This window comes from Colletotrichum paranaense (genome assembly GCF_030867605.1).
Source record: "Colletotrichum paranaense strain IMI 384185 chromosome Unknown Scaffold_1.1, whole genome shotgun sequence".
In the NCBI taxonomy this organism is placed as follows: domain Eukaryota; kingdom Fungi; phylum Ascomycota; class Sordariomycetes; order Glomerellales; family Glomerellaceae; genus Colletotrichum; species Colletotrichum paranaense.
In genome coordinates this window covers 962,672-984,625 of record NW_026848959.1, presented here as the reverse complement: position 1 = coordinate 984,625, position 21,954 = coordinate 962,672, and the positions used below count along the sequence as shown (strand labels likewise).

Sequence of the window (21,954 nt, the reverse complement as noted above, 5' to 3'; positions counted from 1 at the left end):
GTGACCTACAGACTTGGATGCCCGGCACAAAATTAGTCAGACCTTGATCAGAAATGGTGTCTTATCCCCCAAGAATGCTTGGAGATATCTGGCGCCAACTAATTTGGGATGTCGCTTCTCCGCCGGAGATTTGACATTGGGGCAGCGTTAGTTAGTTTGAAAACCAGAGGTACTTTTCGAATTCAACAATTGTACGGTAGGATTCTATTTTTCGGAGATACATAGAAAAATATACTTGGGGTTAAATTGGAGTTCAGAAAAGCGGGATGCGTGAGACATCCTTTCACAGCCTCAACAACAAGCTGGCAGGCCCGACATCGGATCTGTTGTGTCATCTCCAAGGGAGACACCGAGGAATCAATTCGTCGCACAAGATGTGACGTGAGCGTGGGTAGGACGCTTCTCTGCAATGGGACACAGATTTTCAAAGAGTTGATGGAGGACAGCATCAATATGTTCGGTTAGGATCGATTCGCTGTCGGGATGATCAATTGCCATCTATTTGCATACATCATTGAGAAGGGGGCACCGTCCGAGAGACAAGGTAAGCACGCGTGGGTTCGGGTTGACGCAGGTGCAGTGGACGGATATTCTTGAGGCGGATATAGGCGACCAGGTTAGGAAGATGTTGGCAAGGGTTATCATTCGCGGAAGTGGCTTCGAACTTCAAAGTGCAAGATTAGGCTCCTGCAAAGGTCCCAGGCGCGTCTCATAGATGAGCTAAGAGCTCCGAATCACATGCTCTCCGCACGCTTCGATGTAAGGTATACCATATGTGCATGCCATCGGAAGGGCAACACTTCAAAGGAACCTATGGATCGAAGCCACGATGCGGTCAGGCGTACGCTTCACAATACAGTGTCGACAAATAACTCATTTGAAAGCGTGGTGGAGCATAGCTCAAATAATAGATTGTTGTGCAAAGATCGCCGGCTTCTCCGATGATGCATTTCTCCCTTATGCACACCCCCGACCAGTGTCATGTCGCGCAGACAGGAATGTCTATCAGTATCAAAATAAACATGCGCCTGGGAAGGGCATGCTGGCTCACAGCCACATAATTTTACCATCTTTCGGTTACTTCCATCTCCCATTTCCCCCATTGGTCATGTGACTCGAGCGTAAGACAGAAAGATTCGGTGTCATGTGTTGGCTTACCTACCGTTCAACACGACGTGGAATGCAGCATTTTTCGTACGCCCTATGTTCCGATTCGAGACATATAGGTCAAATGCGGTAGCCGAGAACGGCGCTCACATAATCGGTAGGTCTCCTGAAAAGTACTAAACTGAATGTGCCATGCAGCCAATCCCCACGACGGCATCCTCCACACCCTCCTGGGAATTAGTCCACCACAAAAAACGCCAGGTCGAATCCGACGCGCCTTATCCGCCCCAGATCCCAGTCATCAAACGTGATCACGTTCGGAGAGCAAAGCCTGCACAGCTGCAGAGGACAAATCATCAAAGGGTGCACGGGGGCCACGACCCTTGAAAGCCATGGTACTGTTTCCAATTCTCACTCTCCAAACAACTCTACAAACAATTCTTTGCAAATTCTCCCATAAAATCCACCCAGCCACTGACGGCCCGTTCCACCCATAGCCCCCACGGAAAAAATACGCCTTCGTTTGGACTTGTGTAAGTATTCGCGTTTTGCCCACATCACTTATTTGAGCCTCTTTAGAGCGGCTGAATTTGCGACCCATCGTTCACTCAACACATGATGCTAACATATTTGTGTCAACCATAGTGTTACTGTGGTCAAGGCGGCATGACAGTAGTGGTTGACCCTTGTGTCAACTGTAGATACCCACGGTGCTCACGCTGCGCCATCACAAGGGTGTCGGTACACGTCCGGGCTCCTATGGGAGAATACCACCTAACCCAGGCATCCTCAGTGTCCTCGTAACCCGCGACGTAGTTAGGGGTTTGGTGGAGACCATCAGCTCGGGTAGGAAGTGTTGCTTTACGTAACCACTGTTGAGCTACATTGTTTGCCAAACCCGATCGCGAAAAAAATCAACATCGTGCGATAAATCTCGATTCCGCTTGGATATCGAGTTCATCATACCTCACCGGAATATTCCTGCGTTTATTTACAGCGTCACCAATGAATAAATCAGCCTATTCCACACCTGAAGACTTAACCAGTGAACATTCTCGTTCGTCCGAGCCAGTAGAAAGAGATGCAATGCCCCATGTGGCGTCTTTACTGGCGAGTTTTCTTTGCGGAACGGGTCTCCGTGATAAACTTCCCGTTGTGAACTCTCGGCAAACAGCATATGACTCAGTGATATTCAAAGTTGCAGCCTCAGAAATCAAGCTCGGCTGGCACACATGGTAAGCGTCGTCAGACATCACGCGCACAACTTACTGAAGTGGCCCACTAAATGCAATCCAATCTGCCAGTCACGAGGTGAGGTGGACGATGTTTGTCATAAACTGGCCCAAAGAAGTCTTCACGACGTACTCGCTCCAAAATTGAGCAACGATACAAGAAGCATTGGATGAACCTGTGATTCCGAAGCGTTTGCACGCTGCAACACGAAAGGAGGCATCTCAACATCACATTCCATCATCGCGATGCTTTAGAAGCTGACGAGTTCAGACTCTGACGAAACCTATCCCATCGTTTGCGCTACTTCGATTACTGATCGTGAAGTGATTACTACAGCAATGGCGCAATGCCTTGGTTGGTGGCCGTCGGTCTTCAGAACCATCCTAAGGCACAGGTTACGATTGGTTGTGGGCAACATTTGTCACAAAGCGAGCGTCTAAGTGGAAGACATATACAGTAGAAAGTGGCTTGATTCCTCTAAGTGAGGGACCCTTAAGAGGTTGTATCTAAATACCATACGAGGCGGGCAGTCGTCTCGTAGTAAGCGGTATCGTACGGCAGCGTATGGGCAGCGCCACATGCAGCGTTACGACAACATTCTTATCTTAAGATCTAGTAGAAGGACGGCAAGACCCCATAATTCGTCAGGTGAACTCTCTGCTGGCCAAACAGCCCTGAGTTGAGGTTACTGGTTTGCCCTTACGGTCTGAAACGCATGTAATTTCTCTCACCAGCCAGCCGCAATGAGACAGCTTGTGACCGGAGTCACATTGACAGCTAAGATTGAATACTTGGCGTTATGTGAAAGGAAGGCTAGCTAGACTATTTTGCGGCGCACGATAGACAACTGTCCAGCCGTCAGCTCCCACACAGTTTCGAGAAGGGAGCTGCTCGGGAGTTTGGAAGCTCCTCTTGACATAGGTCAAGTCAGCCTGAGAACAGACAGCATGGTAATGATTACCTGTAAAGACCTCATCACCTAAACGTGTTGGTGTCTCAGCTATATCTCAGTCCAAGGCCGAAGGCAAATTCACGAAGGAGCCTGCAAGAACAGGCGCCGCCTGTCCTCCAGTGTTCCACACGATGGACAAAACAAGCGTCTGTGTGGAGTCGATCTACAGTCATTACGTCCACCACACATGCATGAGTTCGTTCAAGAGAGTGGATCGGGGTGAATTACTTGCAGGCTAATACTCGCAAATAAGTAAGCATCAATATTCTGTTACGACAGATAATTGTTGCATCCTAACATTGAACCGGTCCATATCCGGAACCCTAAACCTTCCAAGTTATCAAGTTGGGCTGGTAATCACTCCGTTTTGCTTACTATCACCTAACACAGCAGATGTCCGTGACGGTAGAAACCCAACCAACGTGAAATTTGTGTTGTCACCAACCTGAACGGTCAAGTTCCATGAACAAATCAGATCATCGCGAAATCAACATCTGAGTTATAGACTGTAGCGCACTTGGTGCCGTTTGCACGGGACGGACGTGTCACTAGTAGATGGGACTTCGATGTTCAATGGACGAAAATCTTCAGATTCGCTGACAGATTCAAGGCAACTCATCCGGACTAGCTAGTACGTGGCTGCATGTATTACACACTCAGGGCGCTATTGACGCTGGATGTTTAGGTAAAGCCCCACGCATTCATGCCGGCATGGGCCCTTTTTCTCTGCAATGTTTGGATTGAGAAATTGAGAATCATGATTTTTGTGTTGCAAGCACTGCGCTGTAACAAGGATTCCTTTGAGGCCGGACTTCCCCAGTTTGCAAGCATTATGTAGTTTTCCTGAAGGGGTTTATATTCTCAGAAGATTTGGTACTAGGACACTGTCCCAGGCCGCCCGATGCTCTGCCCCAATTTTAAGGGGCCAATTCACTGTTTCCTTCGTGATTCAGACCTAACATCCTCCCCAGACACAATCTCGAACCTACCTCCGAGTCTTCAAGTTTCTTCGACAAGCGTCCCACTTAGTTCTGCACAGTTCTACTCCTCTCGACGATCCATCATCCGATGCCAAGAAAGAACCTACTTTAGTAAGGTGCTAGTGATGTTGCAAAAAGCGGGTTGAGACACGTACCATGGCGTGTTCTGCTAAAGAGAAGCTAGTCCGGCTAGTTTAGGAGATTCCCGGCGCCAGGCAAACGCGTCACGACTCACGAAGACAGGCTTATGAGAGAGCCTATCTGGTACACAGAATTCGGGTTCGGGATGGTATAGAGCTGCAAATGGTGTTGTGGGAGGATTGCGCATCGACAGATGCAGATCAGAGCGACGAGGCTTGATGAGATACGGCGAGTAGCCCCTTGGTCTATCTCAGATGCAGGTCCTTGCAAATTTCATCAGCTTGATGCAGGAATGGCGATTGTGTCTGGGCATATCATGTTCCTACCGTCTTGCTATCAGGAGAACTTGATAAGTCTACGTAGTTTGCGGTAAAGTAACAAAGGCTATCTGACTTGTTGATGATCTTCCTGCCGAGAACTTGGGAAGCGCGGTCAACGCCCAGGTCATGTGTACAAGATCAAGATGGATACTTGAGCCGACGGCCCAGTAATAAGTCAACCTTACCCCGAGATGCATGGAAGGTACAGAACACAAAAGTACGGGCCAGTAGAGTCTAGACACTTGATAGTTATGCCGAGCAATTCTTCCCTCGCTGATGCTCGAGGGATGCCCATCTACTAGGTAAGCTGTCGCTATTGAGACAATTTCTTCGATGGGATGTGAGACTGTGAGTTGCCTCTAAATGGCGGAGACCTTCCGCAGCTGCAGTTGATCTACTTACCTTTCGTGCGTATGGAGAAAGCCTTCCTCGGGTCAATGGGACTTCGTCATAGGTACTCTTTCCACTGAATGGAAACAATCAATATTACAATAACATTAACACACGTTAGCTGCGTTAAATCATGAAGCCATAGGAAGCCCCAGCTTATCACCTCATCGGCCTGCGTACTCCACGGCACGCCTTCAGGGGCTGCCGAGACACTTGACCAGATAGCCAACTCCCGCCCACCCGGCGCGGCATTGCCTTGCTGTGAACTTCGAAGAAGCTAATGGCCAACATTGAAAAAGGCCCTCGGCTCTAAAGAGTTCTCATTGGCTACAAGTGCACCAAAGTTGAAGATCTCACATTCGCTTGGCGGCAGGGAGAGTCCATTCGAGCCAGTTCATTGGCAGGTCGAATACCCCTTTTCTTGAAAGCAGCAAAAGCTTCTCTCAGGAGAGCGGAAGCCATAAACCCCCCTTTTTCAGGGATACTATCATATCTGCTTGCCAACAAACACGTCGAGACATAAACTTGTGGTCGAGTTTAATCAATACTGTCAGAAGATGCTAAAGTGCTGTTCTCTCATTTACAGCATCCGGCCTTTTTACAGTACGCGAAATGGCAGGCAGCATAGCGTAGATGAACTGGAATATGTTCTCTCTATCCTCTATCCATAGCCCTCACAGGGGATCAAGTGCCGAGAGTTCATGGCCACGTCTCAAAGTCTCAAGTGCCACGTTGTGTCTTTGTGGTAAGACTTCCAGCACTTTCGGAACTTGGCTTATCTTTCTTTATTACACGGTAATGCCTGAAGTCTTGGAGACCTCGTTCCAAACATTTAGCCGACAGGGCATTGGCTGGATGAACAATTACACCACATGAACAGGGCTCAAGAGTGAGGAATCTCGAAGCTGGCCATGCAGGACCAGGAGATCTCGCTGCAAAATGATCCGAAGAAGAGCTGGTTGCTTATTGTGCGATTAGGCTAGGAACATGGGTGAGCGAGATATTAGTCTCAAATCAGCATCTACATGTTTCTTCATGTAGTTGAATCGGGCCTTTTAGAGAGACGAGAAATAAATGGCTCGTAGATGCCTGCAAAAGGCGTGGAAATGCTTTTCATCGGTATGCTTCGGTATCCTGGCTGTTGCCAATGGACTAGCTGCACTTTGTCAACACCGCACCAACCGCCCTCAACCCGAGGACATGTCTACATTCTCCCTCCACGCAGCCATCGCCATGCGGTAAGATGTCCTCATTTCAGAGTTATCCAGCGATGTTGCAACGTTACTCTGTGGGGTAACTGGGTGAGTAGCGTACGTTTCAACCTCGCCGTTTGCGAATAGGGCAGCCAAGGCTAGTCTAGCCACGCAAGCAACCCCATGAACACGATCGGGATCAGTCCTGAAGCAGGTCAAATTGCCAAGTTGTCCCCACTGACGAATAGGAAGCAGGCCGCGATGCTATTATCTTTACCCCATGATCCTGGTATCCGAAAGTAGTGAGACATTCCCGATCAGAAATGCCGGGTTGATTCCGCGGTCTATAGTTGGGAATGGTCTCTGAACAAAAGCCCGAGTTGCTTCGGTCTGGCCGTGAGGCGTCTCGCCGAGGGAACGGCGAGCGTACGGCGCCCCCAATATCAGGTTTTCCTGGTCTTTGTCGTGTGGACTCGTACTACGTAGTCTGTCAGACGTCAAAGCTTCATCCCGACAAGGCATCATCACGTGGCATGGTCCAAGATCGTCTGCCCAAGGCTGGAGACAATATCCGTGTCTCCCTTGCATATAGGGCGACGCCAATCACTCGCAGAATCAGAGAGAGATGTGGCAGATCAGTGCGAGAGCTGGACTAGTCTTGCTGACTCGCGGTGTGTAGTACCTAACTTGGCACGGCTTGTTTCTTGCAAAGTTGCGGCAGGCGGCTCTATTCGTACGTCTACCAAGGCTACGTTGAGTCTAGTGTAGGTGTCTGGGTGGTTGAAGAATGTGTAGGGTGGATCCGAGCGGTCGTTAGGTCGGTCTCATCTGCGGTACTCAGGCGAATGACACGGTTGAACGAAAAAGAGTTCAGCTGAGCGTTGAAAGAAGATATCGTCGATCAGTGTCCATTTGCGTCGATGAGAAGAAATCGGAGCCAGCTCCGCACTTGCGCGTGCCGGGCCAGTGCTGGGCCAAGAATTAAAGTTCAGCTGTAGTGGACTCTCAATTGTAACCTCCGAAAGGGGCATGGGGGCCAAAAAACTTGGTTTTTCTTTTCTGTTTGGTTCTGCAGTCTGGAGAGATGTCTGAATTTTGCCCGGGTATGTGGGCAAGGCTTCCCAGTTTGTCTTTGTTAACTTCGCTCTCGGCGAACCTCGGCCGCAAGATTCTTCGCTTGGGAAACCAAAGGTGGAAAGGAGCAGAGGATTTCGTAATCAAAGCTTTCTCGGGTCGGGTGCATGGATGCCGTCAGCCGTCAGCAAAGTGGAGACTTCCAGTACTGCAAAAGGTACGCGGGACCCCTGTTCCGGGACCGTGGGGAAATGTTTCTCCCTGGAGGACCCGCTTGAAAGGCAATCAATCTTAGCGTTTCCTTCCTCGGGCCAATCACAGAGCGGAGGGGCACGATCCTCGGAGGCAGCCAATGGCTGGTGGCGACGGAAGCTGCCACAAGTGGGTCTGGGCCCGCACCGTCCTTTGGCCGTGGAGTGGGGCCGCCCAGGGGATCACCGAGGGACCAATTGAGAGGAGCCACAGCCAAAGGACTGAGGAACGACTGAGAAACACCAAGTCAGCCATTCCCCTTTGGGGCGCACGTTTTCTTCTTTGGCTTCCCGCTGCCTGAGCCCTGAGCTGTCAATTGTCATCGCGCTCGTCCGAACTCGTCAATTCATCAGCGACACCCATCAATATTATCACATTTCCTATCTTCCCAGCCGCCATTCCGACAGGGTCCCTCCCGAGGGCCTCGCAAAACTGTCGGTCTGCGCGACGGCTAACATAGATCGCTTCCCGTCGCTAAGTTCGCTTCGCTGCCAAAGTCTTGGTATTGAGAGGGATCAGCATCTCTCATCGCAAAAGAGCCCACGCCAATCCCTACCGGGCCAGCAGTAGGCGGCCACATCCCATCCCATCCCAAGCACCACACACGCACACACGCCAGCCCAACGGCAAAACGGCCAGCCCCCGTCAATGATCTAATTGATCGCCCGCAGCGCTAGGTCTGCAAGTCCGCGGGGGTCAGACCGTAGTCTGCTTATCCTGCCGGGTGCAGGTTTTAACGAGACGACGTCCCCACGCCCAGAGGACTCCATCGTCTGACCCTGACAAGTCGGCATCACGCCGGTTCCAACTCCGTACGCAGTACTCCGTATTCTACCAATATCAATCCCACGATCCCCGCCCATTCAGCCGGCTTCGCTTCAACTAAACGGATCGGGTACCTGAGCGCCCAAAGACATGTTGTGCAGTTTCAGCTGCAATGGTGGAAATTGTAAGACATCCTCCCAACGACTCCATCCCGTCACTCCCGTGAGCAGCTTTTTGAGGCCTCCCCCAAACTAACTGTACGTGTGTGTGAATAGTCGCTCAACGGCGATGGCAGTGATGGTGATGGCCGCGTTGGTTCCGCCCGCGATAACTCGACGGGCGGCGGAACCGTCAGCAAACTGAACGTCGGTTCTGACTCGTCTTCGTTGATGTCGCTCGTCAGCACCCTCGTCCCCGTGCTCATCTACACTGTCGTATGTCTGCTCATATTCTGGGCCCTGCGTCGAAGGAGTCTCCGCGTCTACTCCCCACGCACTATTCTTAGAGACTTTTTCTCTCAGTATGTCATCACCCCATCGTCACCCGTATAGTGATCCGTACAGTATGCTGATTCCACGACAGCGAGCAAAGCGTACAGCTTCCAAAAGGATGGCTCAACTGGGTGAAGCCGTTCTGGACGGTTCCGGATACGGACATCCTGAATCGCTCCTCACTAGATGCCTTCCTCTTCCTTCGATATCTGAAGATACTTACTATGATCTGCTTCGTGGGTATGTGCATGACATGGCCAACGTTGATGACCATTCACGCTACCGGCACCGGTGGGCTTTCACAACTGGACCGCATCACCATAGGCAATGTCCAGAACTCCAAAATGCTCTTTGCCCACGCAATCATTGCGTGGGTCTTTTTCGGTAGATACCCCCTATTCCATAGGATGGCTTCAATATGCTAAACCCCCCTTCAGGATTTATCCTTTTCACAATATACCGTGAATGCATATACTACATTAATCTTCGCCATGCCTACCTTCTATCACCCTACTACTCCAAGCGTCTGTCCTCCAGGACAGTCATGTTCGGCTGTGTCCCACCGAAATACCAGGATGCCGCCCGCATGCGAAAGTTGTTCGGCGACACCGTCAAGAACGTCTGGATCCCCCGGGACACGAGCGACTTGGAACGGCTCGTCAAGGAGCGAGACGAGACGGCGATGCGGTTGGAAAAAGCAGAGATTCGCCTGATCAAGATGGCCAACAAACGGAGGAACAAGCAACTAAAGGCTATTGCCGCCGCCCTACCCTCCCTTCCCGAAACGGTCTCGAGTCCGCCATCAAGCGGAAGTTCAGAACGGTCTGACGACCCCGAGAAGGGATATCCGCATCAAGAGAACACTGCCCTACCCGACGTCAACGGCTCCGTCGCCGCACAGTGGATCGGGGCCAGCGAACGACCGTACCACCGACCCCTGGCCAACTTCTTCCGCCGAGTCGATACGATTAAATGGACGCGCCTGAGGATTAAGGCTCTCACACACCAGATCAACAAGCTGCGACGAGGCTTCCTCAAGGGCGAGGGTCGTCGACTACCCACAGCCTTTGTCGAGTTCTCCTCCCAGGCTGATGCCGAGCGGGCGTATCAGACCCTGGCGCACAACCGCCCGCTGCACATGTCGCCGCGGTATATCGGTATTCGCCCAGACGAAGTGGTCTGGAGCTCCCTTCGGATGCGGTGGTTCGAGCGCATCGCTAGGGACTTCTTGACGCGTGCGTTCATCACGGCCGCTATTGTATTCTGGTCTATCCCGTCCGCCATCGTCGGAACCGTCTCCAACATCAAGTTCCTGTCAGAGACATTCCCCTTCCTGGCATGGATTACGAAGCTGCCTGACCCGGTCACCGGTATCATCAGTGGTTTGCTGCCCGCGTTGGCCTTGTCGTTCCTCATGGCCATCGTGCCTTGGATGCTGCGAGGTGAGTAGCACATTTCGACCCCTTCAATCACCCTGCTGACTTTTGCAAAGGTTGCGCCAGGGTTGCCGGCGTTCCCTCGCTCTCCCTGATCGAACTCTTTGTACAACACGCCTATTTTGCGTTCCAAGTAGTTCAGGTCTTCCTGATCACGACTCTTACATCCGCTGCATCGGCGGCTCTTACACAAGTCCTGAAAGACCCTCCTTCAGCAAAGGACCTGCTGGCCGACAACTTGCCCAAGTCCTCCAACTTTTACATATCCTACATCCTCATCCAGTGCCTAGCTGTCGGTGCTGCGTCTCTGCTGCGAGCATTCGACATCTTCCGCCATCACATCATGGCAAAGGGCTTTGATAACCCTCGTGGACTATTCAGGATCTGGCATAGGGAGCGACCCGTGCATTGGGGTGCCGTCTTCCCCGTCTTCACAAACATGGGCGTCATCGGTAAGCATCGCTGTACTCTTCGCCTACCATTCTTTGATACTGACCTTTACTAGCCATCAGCTACTCCTGCATCGCGCCCGTCGTTCTCGGCTTCGCCGCCGCCGGTCTGTACTGCATCTACCTAGTCTACAAGTACAACCTCCTCTACGTCAGCGACGCCTCCATCGACACTCGCGGCCTCGTATACCCCCGCGCGCTGATGCACCTCCTCGTCGGCCTCTACCTCGCCACAATCTGCCTCGTCGGCCTCTTTGCCCTGCGCGCAGCCTACATCCCCATGGTCCTCATGATCGGCTTCCTCATCTTCACGGCCCTCGTCCACATCTCCCTCCGGGAAGCAATCTTCCCCTTACTCTACAACATCCCCCGCGCCCTCGCGCTCGAGATGGAAGAGCTCGACGGCGGCTTCGTCGCCCCAGACTACCCGCAAGACGACTTCCTCACCGACGCCGACATCACCGCCGCGTACCCAGACTTCTTCGACCCAGGCGAGGAAAACGAGGGCCCGACGCACGAAGTCAACGGCACCCGAGGCATCGAAGGCGCATCAGGCCTCATGGCCTCCGTCCAAGACTGGTCCGCCGGCGCCGTCGCAAAGAAAATGCAAGCCACGGCCGAACAGTACGGTCTCGCGGGTCCCATAGGCTACATAATGCACTGGATCGACCCCGCCCCGGACCCGGACCCCAACTTTGTCCTCCGCTGGCTCCACCCGGGCGTCTTTGACGACTTCTCCACCCTCCGGCGCACCATCCCCGTCGACCTCCCCGATCCGACCGAGACGTACCCCGCGGACTACGCCCGTCGGGCGTACTGGCCGCCCGAGATGGCGTCGCCGACGCCGGTGATTTGGATCCCGCGCGACGCGGCGGGGGTGAGCAAGCAGGAGGTGGAGCACTGTAGCAAGGTTGTCGGGTGTTCTGACGAGGGGGCCGAGTTGAATGCCAAGAACCGGATCGAGGTTGAGCTTGAGAAGGCGCCGTTTTGGGTGCCTCGTGTTTTGTATTAGGGGTTTGTTTTTGACCAAACTTAATGTAGCGTGGCGTTTTGGTGTATTTGTGGTTGGATGATACTCCGTAGAGACATCAGCAAAGTAATATGCTGCCTTTTGGCTCAGATCAAGCGACTTCCGATTTCTAATGCCCGATCTGCACCTTGAAAATCATTTTACCATCTCGTACTTGTGGCATTTGGCCTGTGAAACAGACATGTAGAATCTAGATCTTCTTAACCTCATCCTCAATCACCCGCCACGTCCTCTCCGAAACCATCATCTGCGCCAAATAATTCCCCTCGTGATCTTTCCCCTGGATATAAATCAAGCACGGCGGAAGAAGACTCATTCGCGGGGTATTACACTGCCACACAATCTTCCCCTTCGGCGTCTTCCTCTCCCCCTCCTCCCCTTTCCCTTCATCTCCCGGCCCCTCTTCAGCCTTGACAATCGCAGGACTAAAATCAACCACCTTGTGAAACCTCGCCTTCCCCACATTCGAAACAGACACCACGAACCCATTCGCCTCCGTAAATTGATTCGTGCTTCCGCTCTCCGCGACGGCGGTATATGTAAGTCGAGTCGAGGCGTATACTTGCGCATCAGTAAGTTGAGCCCTTACAGAATTGCGGATCAGCGCGACGGCTTTGCCGAATGGGGCATGTAGGAGACCCGAAGCTGTAGTGTTGGTCCAGTTGTATGCTACCAGATTCGAGACGTGTGCTTCGCCGGGGGGCAGGTCGTCTGAGTGCAGCCGGCCGCGGAGGTCAAGGGCCGTAGAGATGGAGATTGGTTTCGTGGGTTGCGAGGAAGGGATGCGGGAGCAGGCTAGGCGGACGAGGTATGCTGTTAGGATGTCGCCGTCGCTGAGGCGGCCTGTTGTCGTCGGTTCTTCACCTACGGCTGTCGCTATATCTGCTTCGGCACGCTCGCGGAGGCGGAAGAGTGCTGCGGCTGGGATGAAGATGTTTCGCTGGCGGATGCGGTTCGTGAGGAGGTACCACAGCAAGCCGAGCGTGAAGCGCACTTTGCCCCAGCCCGTCAACCTCTTGTGTCCCCATAGGAACGGCTCGTCGTAGCGCTGCTTCTTTGCGGAGGCGACTTTTGCCATTGGGTCAGAGGACGGGTCTGCTAGGGGCGTGACGAGGTCTTGTCTGCCGGCTAGGACGCGGCACCAGTTCTCGACGAGTTCGCGGCGGCCCATGCCGTCTGTGATGCTGTGCGGGTAGGTTATTGTGACGAAGGTTGCGTCGGAGAAGGTTACGATGTGGAGGGTTAGGAGGGGGCGGTCTGTGGTTGTGTAGTCTTTGAAGGTTCTTGGTGCTTCGGGGCCGGCGAGGAGAGGGGTGAGGGTTGAGGGGGTGTCGAGGATGATGGGGAGGTTTGGGGAAGAGTTGCTCGTTTTGTGAGGGAGGAAGAGGGAGGGGATGGTTGAGGATAGAGGGTGACCGGTGACACTGGATGGATTTGGTTCTGTTGTGAAGTGGACCGCTGGGCGAGAGGGCGTGAAGGATTGAGGGATGTGAAGTTCGACTTTGCCGTCTTTCTGATTTGATTGTTAGTTGTAGATACTTCTCAAGTGTCTCTGACAGATAGAGGCTGAGTAGGAGCTTTGGAGCATCGCAAGGACGAGAACTTACCGTTAGTCGCGGCCTTCCGCCCAGCTTCTTCCAGTTGCCGATGGTGAGAAGCTCTGAGAGCGAGGCGTGGAGCATGGCAGGGTCAAGAACGTCGCGGAAGCACATGCTCCAGCTCATGACCATCATGCGCATCATCCAGGAACTGTCCATGGCGGAGAGCTGGACCACGGTGTCTGTGGGGATCCGGTCCGGTTGGCGGGGCTCGGGGCCCAGGATCGGGTTGAGCAGAGGCCGGAGAAACGGCATGACTGGAGTCTGGGTATGAGTCTCTGGCTGAGTATTAATGCTGAAGGTGAGAGGCAGATCAAGGCTCGACCTGAAACCTGCAAGAATGGTGGCTAGAGTTGAGGTTATTAGATCGGTGATGATGTTGGCGGGCTGCTGCGGAAAGCCCCAAGAGACGAACACAAGGGATGAACCTCGGTCGTCCCAAATTCCATTGGAGTGCAAACGACATCGTTCGGACAGGGACATGCCCTGTCGACGGAAAGCTTATACTGGTGATAGCCGTTGTCAATGATATGGGGTGGCAGGGTCTGACTCGTGAAGGGAGAGATAACCTACAGATAAGGTCAATTTAAATGAAGAGCTCGTGGGGCGGTGAGATGAATGGGTTTGAAACTAAATCGACCATCCGTATTGACGAGTGGGAATTGGAGATAGACCATAGAAGTCGACGAATTCAAAAGCGGTGCTTTCGAGATAGGCTAAGTATGACATCCCACTGCCAAGACATGGAGTTCGGTTGTCTGGCTTGAACTTTGTCCCTACTATCTCGAATACTGAGACCAGAACTGCTTGGGAGCTACTACCTATCGCTGTGTTAGCAGAGAAACGTAGAGAAATTTGGGCAACATGCCAATCACCATCGAACCCCTCCATCCCACCTTCGCAGCAGAGATCCGTGGGGTAGACTTCTCCAAGCCGCTGACAGAAGACGTCTTCCAAGAAATCCAAGCTGCCATCACAAAGGTCTGCATTAACAACTTTTCCATAATCATTCAGACTTGTTGCTAATCATTCGAGGTGTAGTATGGAGTCCTAGTATTCCCAGCAACAGGCCTAGACGACAAACGCCACGTCGCCTTCGCCAGCCTCTTCGGCGAACTCGAACGCCGCAAAGACACCGGCGGGCCTTCGCGGATGAGTCTGCCCGAGTTGACGGACCAGGGTAACGTCGACGCCAACGGCAACGTCATCAGTTCTCAAGATCCGCGTGCCCAGATCAGCAAGGTATGTCTTTCCCAACTTGTGTCGAACTAAGCGGGGTCTCGGGAGGGAGCACCATCTCTGACTTTTGGGCAGGGAAATACGCTCTTCCATGTCGACAGCAGCTTCAACGCCCAGAGAGCAAGCTACTCAGTCCTCTTGGCCCACGAGGTTCCCCCTTTGGAGGCGGGTGGCAATACCGACTTCGCCGATACGCGGGCGGCGTGGGATGGGCTCCCCGAGGAGTGGAAGCAGGAACTCATTTCCAAGGATTATGTCGCCGGCCATTCGTTCTGGTATTCCCGCAAAAAGGCGTGTCCAGACTTCTTTACGAAGCTCGAGCCGGCGAAGCATCCAATGTCTAAACACAAGATCGCCCAGCTCCATGAGGCCAGCGGAAGGATGAACCTGTTTGTGCCGTCGCACTGTCACCACATTGAAGGTCTCGATGGTGATGAAGGGAGGGAGAAGCTGGAGTACCTTTACCACCACGCCACGCAGGACAAGTTTATGGTTTCTGTTCCGTGGAAGCAAGTGGGTGATTTGGTCATGTGGGATAACACTTGTACTCTCCATCGAGGGACGCCAGTGGTCGGAGGCCATAGGAGGGATATGAGGAGGGCGACGGTGCTGGATGGCAGCCAGGAGGCTTGGGGCCTGAACGAGAAGGTAGAGAGGGACTTTGCGTTTGCGGGTGAAGTTATGGCCGACGTGTTTCGATGTTTGTCTGGTTGATATCTTGCGATGGGGTCAAGTAGTCGGAGGATAGTTCAACTCTCTGCTTTCGTGGAGAAGAAGTTGCTCTTCAGCAGAACTGTGTTCAATCAGCAAATCGTCCGTTGCTCAGTTCAATATTGACTTACTTTCAGACGAACAGAAGAAGCCTTTCTGAGTCTCTTCAACTCTCCACAACCTAGCCAGTCTTTGATATCAAAGACTTTGCAGCAACTCAGGCTGCAAGTATGTCGACCAAATCCAACATAGCCTGCTCCATTCCAACAAAGCAATGCACTGCCTACTTGATTCGAGGATTGCTTCCTTGTCATTCTTTTGCCGGGTCCCTCCAATACTTCAAGACTGTGTCCCCGCCTCCCGTCCAAGTGCCCCGTCCCGTCAACACTTAGTTACCACAACTCACCTCAACCCCCCAACCCGGGCACGGGAAGAGAGTACTTGAAGTCCCCGTCCTCGATAGGCAGCCTCTTGAAAGGCTCTTTCCGTTTAGTTTGACCGCCCATCACGTGGTCATCGACCTCTGAGTGGCTCAAAGGGGGTTGTTTCCTCCCGTTTTCGAGGCATCGCGATGAAGAAAGAGGCAGGCTCTGCCCGGAAGGGAAGCAAAGCAGAGAAGGACCCCCAAGGCACCTCGCCCTTTCTCTCAAACTTCACCTGGCGTTTCCTCCTTGCCTCTTTGTCACTCTAGAATTTCATCATTCCATCTTCGGTGCACCTCAAACGCCTTTCACTCTTCCCCCATCATCAACAACTTCCTCTACTCTCTTTTCCTCAATCCTCCATCGCATCACGCGGCAGCCAAGCCTCCAAGACACCATGACTGACACCGCGAACTCGATCATTTATGACGATCTAGTTGCCAAGATCAAAGCCGCTGTCGCCCAGAAGCTCGCCGAAAACGAGTCGGCCCCTGATGCTCCTCGCTCTGTCATTGTACAGCGCAAATTCATCAAGATCAAGATGAACCGTCACAACCTCGATACCATGCCCAACGAGGTCCTCGGGATGATCACTACGCTCTGCCATGATCACGCGGGCGGAGGCCGCGAGAACCTTCGCAACCTCTGCCTCGTGAGCAAGCGCATCCACGACATTGCGCGTCGCGAGTTGTACTTTATTACTCCAATCCAGACTCCCCACCAGCTTGCCTGCATTGTCAGAACCCTCATCGAGCAGCCTTCTACCCGAAAGCTCATCCATGACGTGCTCATCAGCATCGACACGAACAGCTTCACCGGCAAGAATCCGACGGCTTCCTTTTACCGCCAGTTCTCGTTCACTCAGCTTGATGACTCCAAGCTTTCGGCGCGTGATCGCCAGCTTCTTGTCCTCTGCAAGGCTACCTGCGGCACCAAGGCCCCCGAGAACCTCCAGTGTATTCTGGGTCTCTTCATGTTCCTTTTGGAGAACACTCACCACGTCACGATCCGCGCCGACAACTACCTCTCCATTGCCGACCGCTTTCTGACTGCTGGTCTATGCATTCTTGCGCCCAATTCGTCCAACAACCTCGACTACTCGCCTCTGTTCCCTTCCCTGGCGAGCTTGGACTTGATCAGCAAGACCTGGCTCCAGAGATCCAGCCAGACCTTCTTCGGCAAGGTCTTTCAGCCCACCTTGGCCCTTGCGGCTTCTTCGCCTCTGCTCGTCGATTTCGGTTTCAAGGGACCCGAGGGCGAGCTGACCAGCGTTCTCATGCACTGTGGTTCTGACGTCAAGTTCCCCTTCAAGAAGCTCTTGTTGCGTGGTAGCGACTGGACCGCCTCGAGCCTTTGCGTTCTACTCCGCCGTTGCCCCAAGGTTGAGCATCTCGAAGTCGAGACGATCCCCGACAAAGCCAACCACTTGATTGGACAGAACATCAACAGAGTCTTGCCCAAGTATTGCCCCGAGCTCCGAGTCCTGTCAATCCGCTTCTTCGGAAACAAGGAAGACTTCTTCGGTCCCCGTCTTACCCTGACCTGCCTTCCCAAGATGGACAACCTTAGAGAGCTTCGCATTGAGATCGATGCTTTCGTTCGCGAGGCCCAGTACCTCGGCGACCTCGACCTTGCCGAGAAGCTTCCTGACAGACTGGAGAAGCTCTTCCTGGATGCTTCATCCGTCAAGTTCCCGGGTAAAGTCACGTCCAAGACCCCCGCGGTTCTTGCGCACAAGGAGCACGTGAAGAGAATCATCGAAGATCTCTGCGAGACTCGCGCGGAGGAGATTCCTCTTCCTCGCCTCGATACCATCGCCATCGGCTGCAAGTACAGTAAGCCGAAGCAGTGGACCAGAGTCGCCAATGACACCATGGCTGACACCGATGCCAAGCTCCGGGTCTACACTGCCGCCGACGCCAAGACCTTGTGGGCCAAGTCTTTCGACCAGATGAACGTTTGAATGGTATTAAGACCACACCGATGAAGACATGGCAGCTATGGTTTGGCAGGGGGTATCATGACGACACTCTGTGCAAAGGAAGCTGGCATCAATAAGGGTGGAGGTCCAAAAGGAGAACACAGATGGCTATGGTGACTGCTGTGAAAGCTGGATAAACAAGTCTGGAGGCCGGGATGGGGAATGGGGCCCGATTTGTGTACTCTCGCGGGTATTTAGCTTTAGCAGTCCAATACTTTGGCCATGACTTCTCTTGACAGGCTCCAAGCCGATGATAGTTCTCCCAGCATCTGGATCAGATACTGGCTCTCTTCTGTGATGTTGAATGCCTTGGCTGAGCGGCTCGCTTGGACAGCGCCGTATACAAACACGAGTGGTGCATGTTGAAGCCCATACTGACTTCGATAAGTGCGTACCAGGGAAGTGATGTGCTGCGCGGATGTGACGCAGTAAGACTGCGGCTTTTCGTCCGCGTCGCTTCCCCGGGATGCAATGGCCTGATCATAGTTCAAGGCGATGCGAGCACTGTGGAATTGGAGGCTAATTCATATCTTTAGAAGTGAACAGGGTCACACATCATGGAAGGCCGACATACTGCAACGCCAATACTCCTGGTATTGTCTTCGATGACGATCCACCCCATTTTTGCCATTTTGCAAAATCGGGCAGCGATTCGCGCCACCGGTTGAGGTCTAGGTTTAGATTATCGAAGCAGACTCGCCGACCGAGGTCGTCTAGGTTGGAGCGCGGAGAGAAGAGCGTCGACATCATTCTCTCGATGATTCGCGATAAGCGGATCTGTTCGTGGAGGTATGGGATCATGGAGCTCGCTTGCGCGGATTCTCTGTATTCTTCGTCGAAGCCTACGGGGCGCCAGAGACTCATTTCGGGGGGTTCTCTGGGATCGACATTAACAGACTACATCTTTTGTACGAGGACGGGAGGCGGAGACGAGGGTGAAGGAGAGGGCGTCACAAACGGCAGCGTTTCCATGGGTTGGACCTCGGCGTCATCGTAGACTAAGTACACGGGCCGGCCGAGGATCAGACTGATGAGCTTGTCGGAGATGTAGCAGCCCCAGTAGATTCTCCTCCGTATCTCGACGTCTTCGTGTGTTGCGAGGGATGAGTCGTGCTGGACCCAGCCTTTGGGGTCTCGTTGGAGGCCGAGATCTTGGGCCATGCGGAAGGCGATTCCTTGGTGAGACGTCTAGTCAGTCTCCTGTCACGAGCGAAGCATTTCGAGAGACTCTCGCTGGGTAGCGCACTCACCAGAGTACCCCCAACCCTTGGACAAATTACCCCTCCCAATCTCGTAGAGCGCAAGACATAGGAACGCCTGGACGGTAGCAACGCTCGGCCTTGTGAGCCCGGTCACCATGATGATGCTCTCCGCCGCGAGGAAAAATCGCTCACTCGAGGCTTTTGTATCTAAGCTGACCAGCGCGCCGAGGGCGCATATAGATAGGAGCAGGGCGGGGGACCAGTATTTTCTGTTATTCCTACCATTGTTGGCATCACACTCACCGTCGTCGTTGCTGAAATGGTCACGGAGAAAGGCCTCGCGGTAGATGAACATGAAGTGCGGATATTGCCAGCGGAAGAACTGGGTTAGGGACTGCAGAACGGCGGGAGAGGATGGGCCGTCGATGCCAAAGTGTTGCATTACAGATTCAAAGTTTGCTTCGATGCCGCCTCCTCGGAGGAGAGCGGTGGTAGTGTTGTCAGGATCCCTTGGGTCTTTGGAGGTGGAAGGGAGGTCGACGCGGAAGATGGAGGTTGCGCCATGGTAGATGAGGGAGCCTTCGAGGCCTAGCTCGAGGTTTGCGCTTGAGCGGGTGTGGATGCCGAGGTGGGATATGTAGTTGCCTGGTGCCAGTGGTGCTCCTTCATCCGTCCGGATCTCTTCTTGAGCTTTGTTAGAACTACTAGGAAGAGAATGGCCCTTTCCCTCTGCAGCTGCCGTGGAGTTGAGCATCTCCTCCCGCTGCTCTGGCGTGGCGACACGGAGAGATTGAACAAACGTCTCGAGCCATGAGATGCGAGACTCGAGGCTCGCGACATACTCGTGAGAGGCCGGGACGCGTTTACGATCTACAGGGCGGTATTCGCAAGGCGTATTAGACGTGCTGCAGTTTTGGCATGGCTCGGTACGGGAGCATTTGAACTGGCGAGATGTCTCAGCGGAGAGTTGGGCAGAGGATTGTAAGTTACTGACTTTTCTGTACTGGCATCTCTTGCAACTGTTCGCTTGCTTAGAAACATGTTTTCTACGGTGAGGCAGACTACAGCTTACGATATCCTCTTGGTGGGTTTAAGAGGTGTTTCCTGATCGTGTGGAGGCATCGTCCAGGCGGAGACAACGCGGGTTCGAGAAGGTTGAGGTTGATGAAGGTGGGAAGTTGAGGGGACGATGGGATGTCGCCGATGCGGGAGGCTCCTCACTGTAATTTTCAGGGCACTTGCGCTAGAACGTTTTCCTCCAGGCCGCTATCGCCTTTCTGGCTCTGGAGGTCAATATTTCAAGGGCTGCGACATTCAACAGGAAAGAAGTCATCAGAGATCATCATGGAAGACTGTCTGCATACTTATTTCATTAGAATATTGTCAATCGAGAATCAAGGCTGTCGGTTTGTCTCTTTCATCATCCCCTTTGACCGCGCATCACTAACACGGTGGAATGCCGCTTTCAAGCCCTGTCCGAATCACCGCCATCAATCTCTCGACATCTTCCAGATTGCTATAGAAGCCAAAAGAGACTCTGATGCCAGTCCTAAACTTTGTCGCTACAATACCTGCTGCCTCCAAGCGTTCAGGCCACCTCGGGTCCTGCAAACGAAGAACATGAAGATGTGGTGCGTGGTGTTTCCTCTCGCTTGGCCCAATGACGCCAACACCCAATTCAGCGCAAGATTGACGCAGCGCGTCTCCAAGACTATACAGACGCTGCTCGAGATTTCTGGGGCCCATCACTTCGAGATAAAACTGGAGAAATGCCCTTGCGGCCACAGCTGAGATAAAGCTCATGTTGGCGTGCTCGTATCTCTTCGCGGTAGGGTGGAAGACGACGGGGCCTTCCGGGACCGCAAAGTCCTCCGAGTCGCCAACACTGCTCACGCCTCCGTAGCCTACAATAGGTGGCACTGGATCCATCTCTTGGATGACTTGTGTATCGACGTACAGCGCCGCGAAGCCAGTTGGCGAGTTGAGGCCCTTGTGCAGGCTGAACGCCGCCGCCGAGACACCCAATTCTTCCACATCGACAGCAGCAAATCCAACTTGTTGCGTAAGGTCCGCGAGAACGTGAATTCCCCGGTGTCGGAACGCCTTGCAGACATCCGCGACATCGTTCCGTTGTCCCGTGTGGAACATGATGGAGCTCAGCCCGATCGCCCTGGTCCTTTCATCGACGTACGGCGCAAAGGTCTTCGCGTCCGCTGCAACTGGGTTCTCCGGGTCTGTGGGGACGAGTCTGACCTCCAGCCCAGCCGAACGCAGTGTCAGCCAGGCGAACGCTTGGTTCGGATGTTCACAGTCGAGAATCACGACGTTGTCGCCTGGTTGGAACTTGAGACCGCGGATGAAGCTTCCCAGGCCTTCGGTGGTGTCCCTGACAAAGGCGATTGTTGATGGGTCTGTGTTGATGTACCTGCCCAGTAGTTCCCTAACTGCCTCGACATCTTCTTTCCAGCGAGATTTTGGAGAGGGTTGATGCAGGACTTCCGAGCAGAAGCGGGAGAGAGCTTCGTTGACGATGAGATTTGAGGGGGGCATGAAGGCTGCGTTGAGGTGTGTTGTCTTGCCGCTGGAGACTAGGGGCACCAGGTGGCGGAAGAGTTCAAAGTCCGGAGCGGTGTACTGATGGGCAGAAGCGGTTTTGTCGATGCTTTTGGAGGTGGGATGTTCAGCATCGAACAGGTCTTGAGTGCTTGAAGGTGCCATGGCTGAAGGTAGTTGCCTGAGACCGAGACGATCGTGATATGGATTCTGACGATGGAGAAGAGAGTTGAGAGGTGCCTTAGAAGACAATGATGGATTCCTCCCGAGAGTAAGTTTCCAGCAGCATTCTGCCTCTTTCTTATATGAATCGCGTCCAAAGCTCACAAAGTCCAGTCATAACACACAATCGATGCTCATTCAGACGACAAAAAGCCTTCTTCGAGACCGCAGGAATCCCGCTCCGGGTCAGTGCCGCCGACTCTCCACAATGGA

At 53.2% G+C, this 21,954-nt stretch overlaps 6 protein-coding genes across 6 annotated transcripts; 4 read left to right on the top strand and 2 right to left on the bottom strand.

The window, feature by feature from the left end:
• Positions 1-1,773: 1,773 nt before the first annotated feature.
• Positions 1,774-1,911, top strand: CPAR01_00341 (uncharacterized protein; the record flags this gene model as incomplete). The annotated part of the gene is made up of 1 exon (XM_060484633.1): positions 1,774-1,911. One exon carries the CDS (start codon positions 1,774-1,776, stop codon positions 1,909-1,911), a length of 138 nt encoding a protein of 45 aa, XP_060355490.1.
• Positions 1,912-8,579: 6,668 nt separating this feature from the next.
• On the top strand, positions 8,580-11,795 carry CPAR01_00340 (uncharacterized protein; the record flags this gene model as incomplete). The annotated part of the gene is made up of 6 exons (XM_060484632.1): positions 8,580-8,591; positions 8,683-8,927; positions 8,990-9,282; positions 9,336-10,340; positions 10,391-10,786; positions 10,840-11,795. 6 exons carry the CDS (start codon positions 8,580-8,582, stop codon positions 11,793-11,795), a joined length of 2,907 nt encoding a protein of 968 aa, XP_060355489.1.
• A 208-nt stretch (positions 11,796-12,003) lies between these two features.
• On the bottom strand, positions 12,004-13,666 carry CPAR01_00339 (uncharacterized protein; the record flags this gene model as incomplete). Its single annotated transcript, XM_060484631.1, has 2 exons — positions 12,004-13,326; positions 13,421-13,666. 2 exons carry the CDS (start codon positions 13,664-13,666, stop codon positions 12,004-12,006), a joined length of 1,569 nt encoding a protein of 522 aa, XP_060355488.1.
• A 609-nt stretch (positions 13,667-14,275) lies between these two features.
• Positions 14,276-15,364, top strand: CPAR01_00338 (alpha-ketoglutarate-dependent 2; the record flags this gene model as incomplete). The annotated part of the gene is made up of 3 exons (XM_060484630.1): positions 14,276-14,392; positions 14,453-14,653; positions 14,726-15,364. The coding sequence occupies 3 exons, from the start codon at positions 14,276-14,278 to the stop codon at positions 15,362-15,364; spliced, it is 957 nt and encodes a 318-aa protein (XP_060355487.1).
• Positions 15,365-16,180: 816 nt separating this feature from the next.
• On the top strand, positions 16,181-17,746 carry CPAR01_00337 (uncharacterized protein; the record flags this gene model as incomplete). The annotated part of the gene is made up of 1 exon (XM_060484629.1): positions 16,181-17,746. One exon carries the CDS (start codon positions 16,181-16,183, stop codon positions 17,744-17,746), a length of 1,566 nt encoding a protein of 521 aa, XP_060355486.1.
• Positions 17,747-17,964: 218 nt separating this feature from the next.
• On the bottom strand, positions 17,965-21,684 carry CPAR01_00336 (uncharacterized protein; the record flags this gene model as incomplete). Its single annotated transcript, XM_060484628.1, has 6 exons — positions 17,965-18,283; positions 18,339-18,641; positions 18,723-18,939; positions 19,015-19,985; positions 20,039-20,186; positions 20,415-21,684. 6 exons carry the CDS (start codon positions 21,682-21,684, stop codon positions 17,965-17,967), a joined length of 3,228 nt encoding a protein of 1,075 aa, XP_060355485.1.
• Between the last annotated feature and the right edge of the window lie 270 nt (positions 21,685-21,954).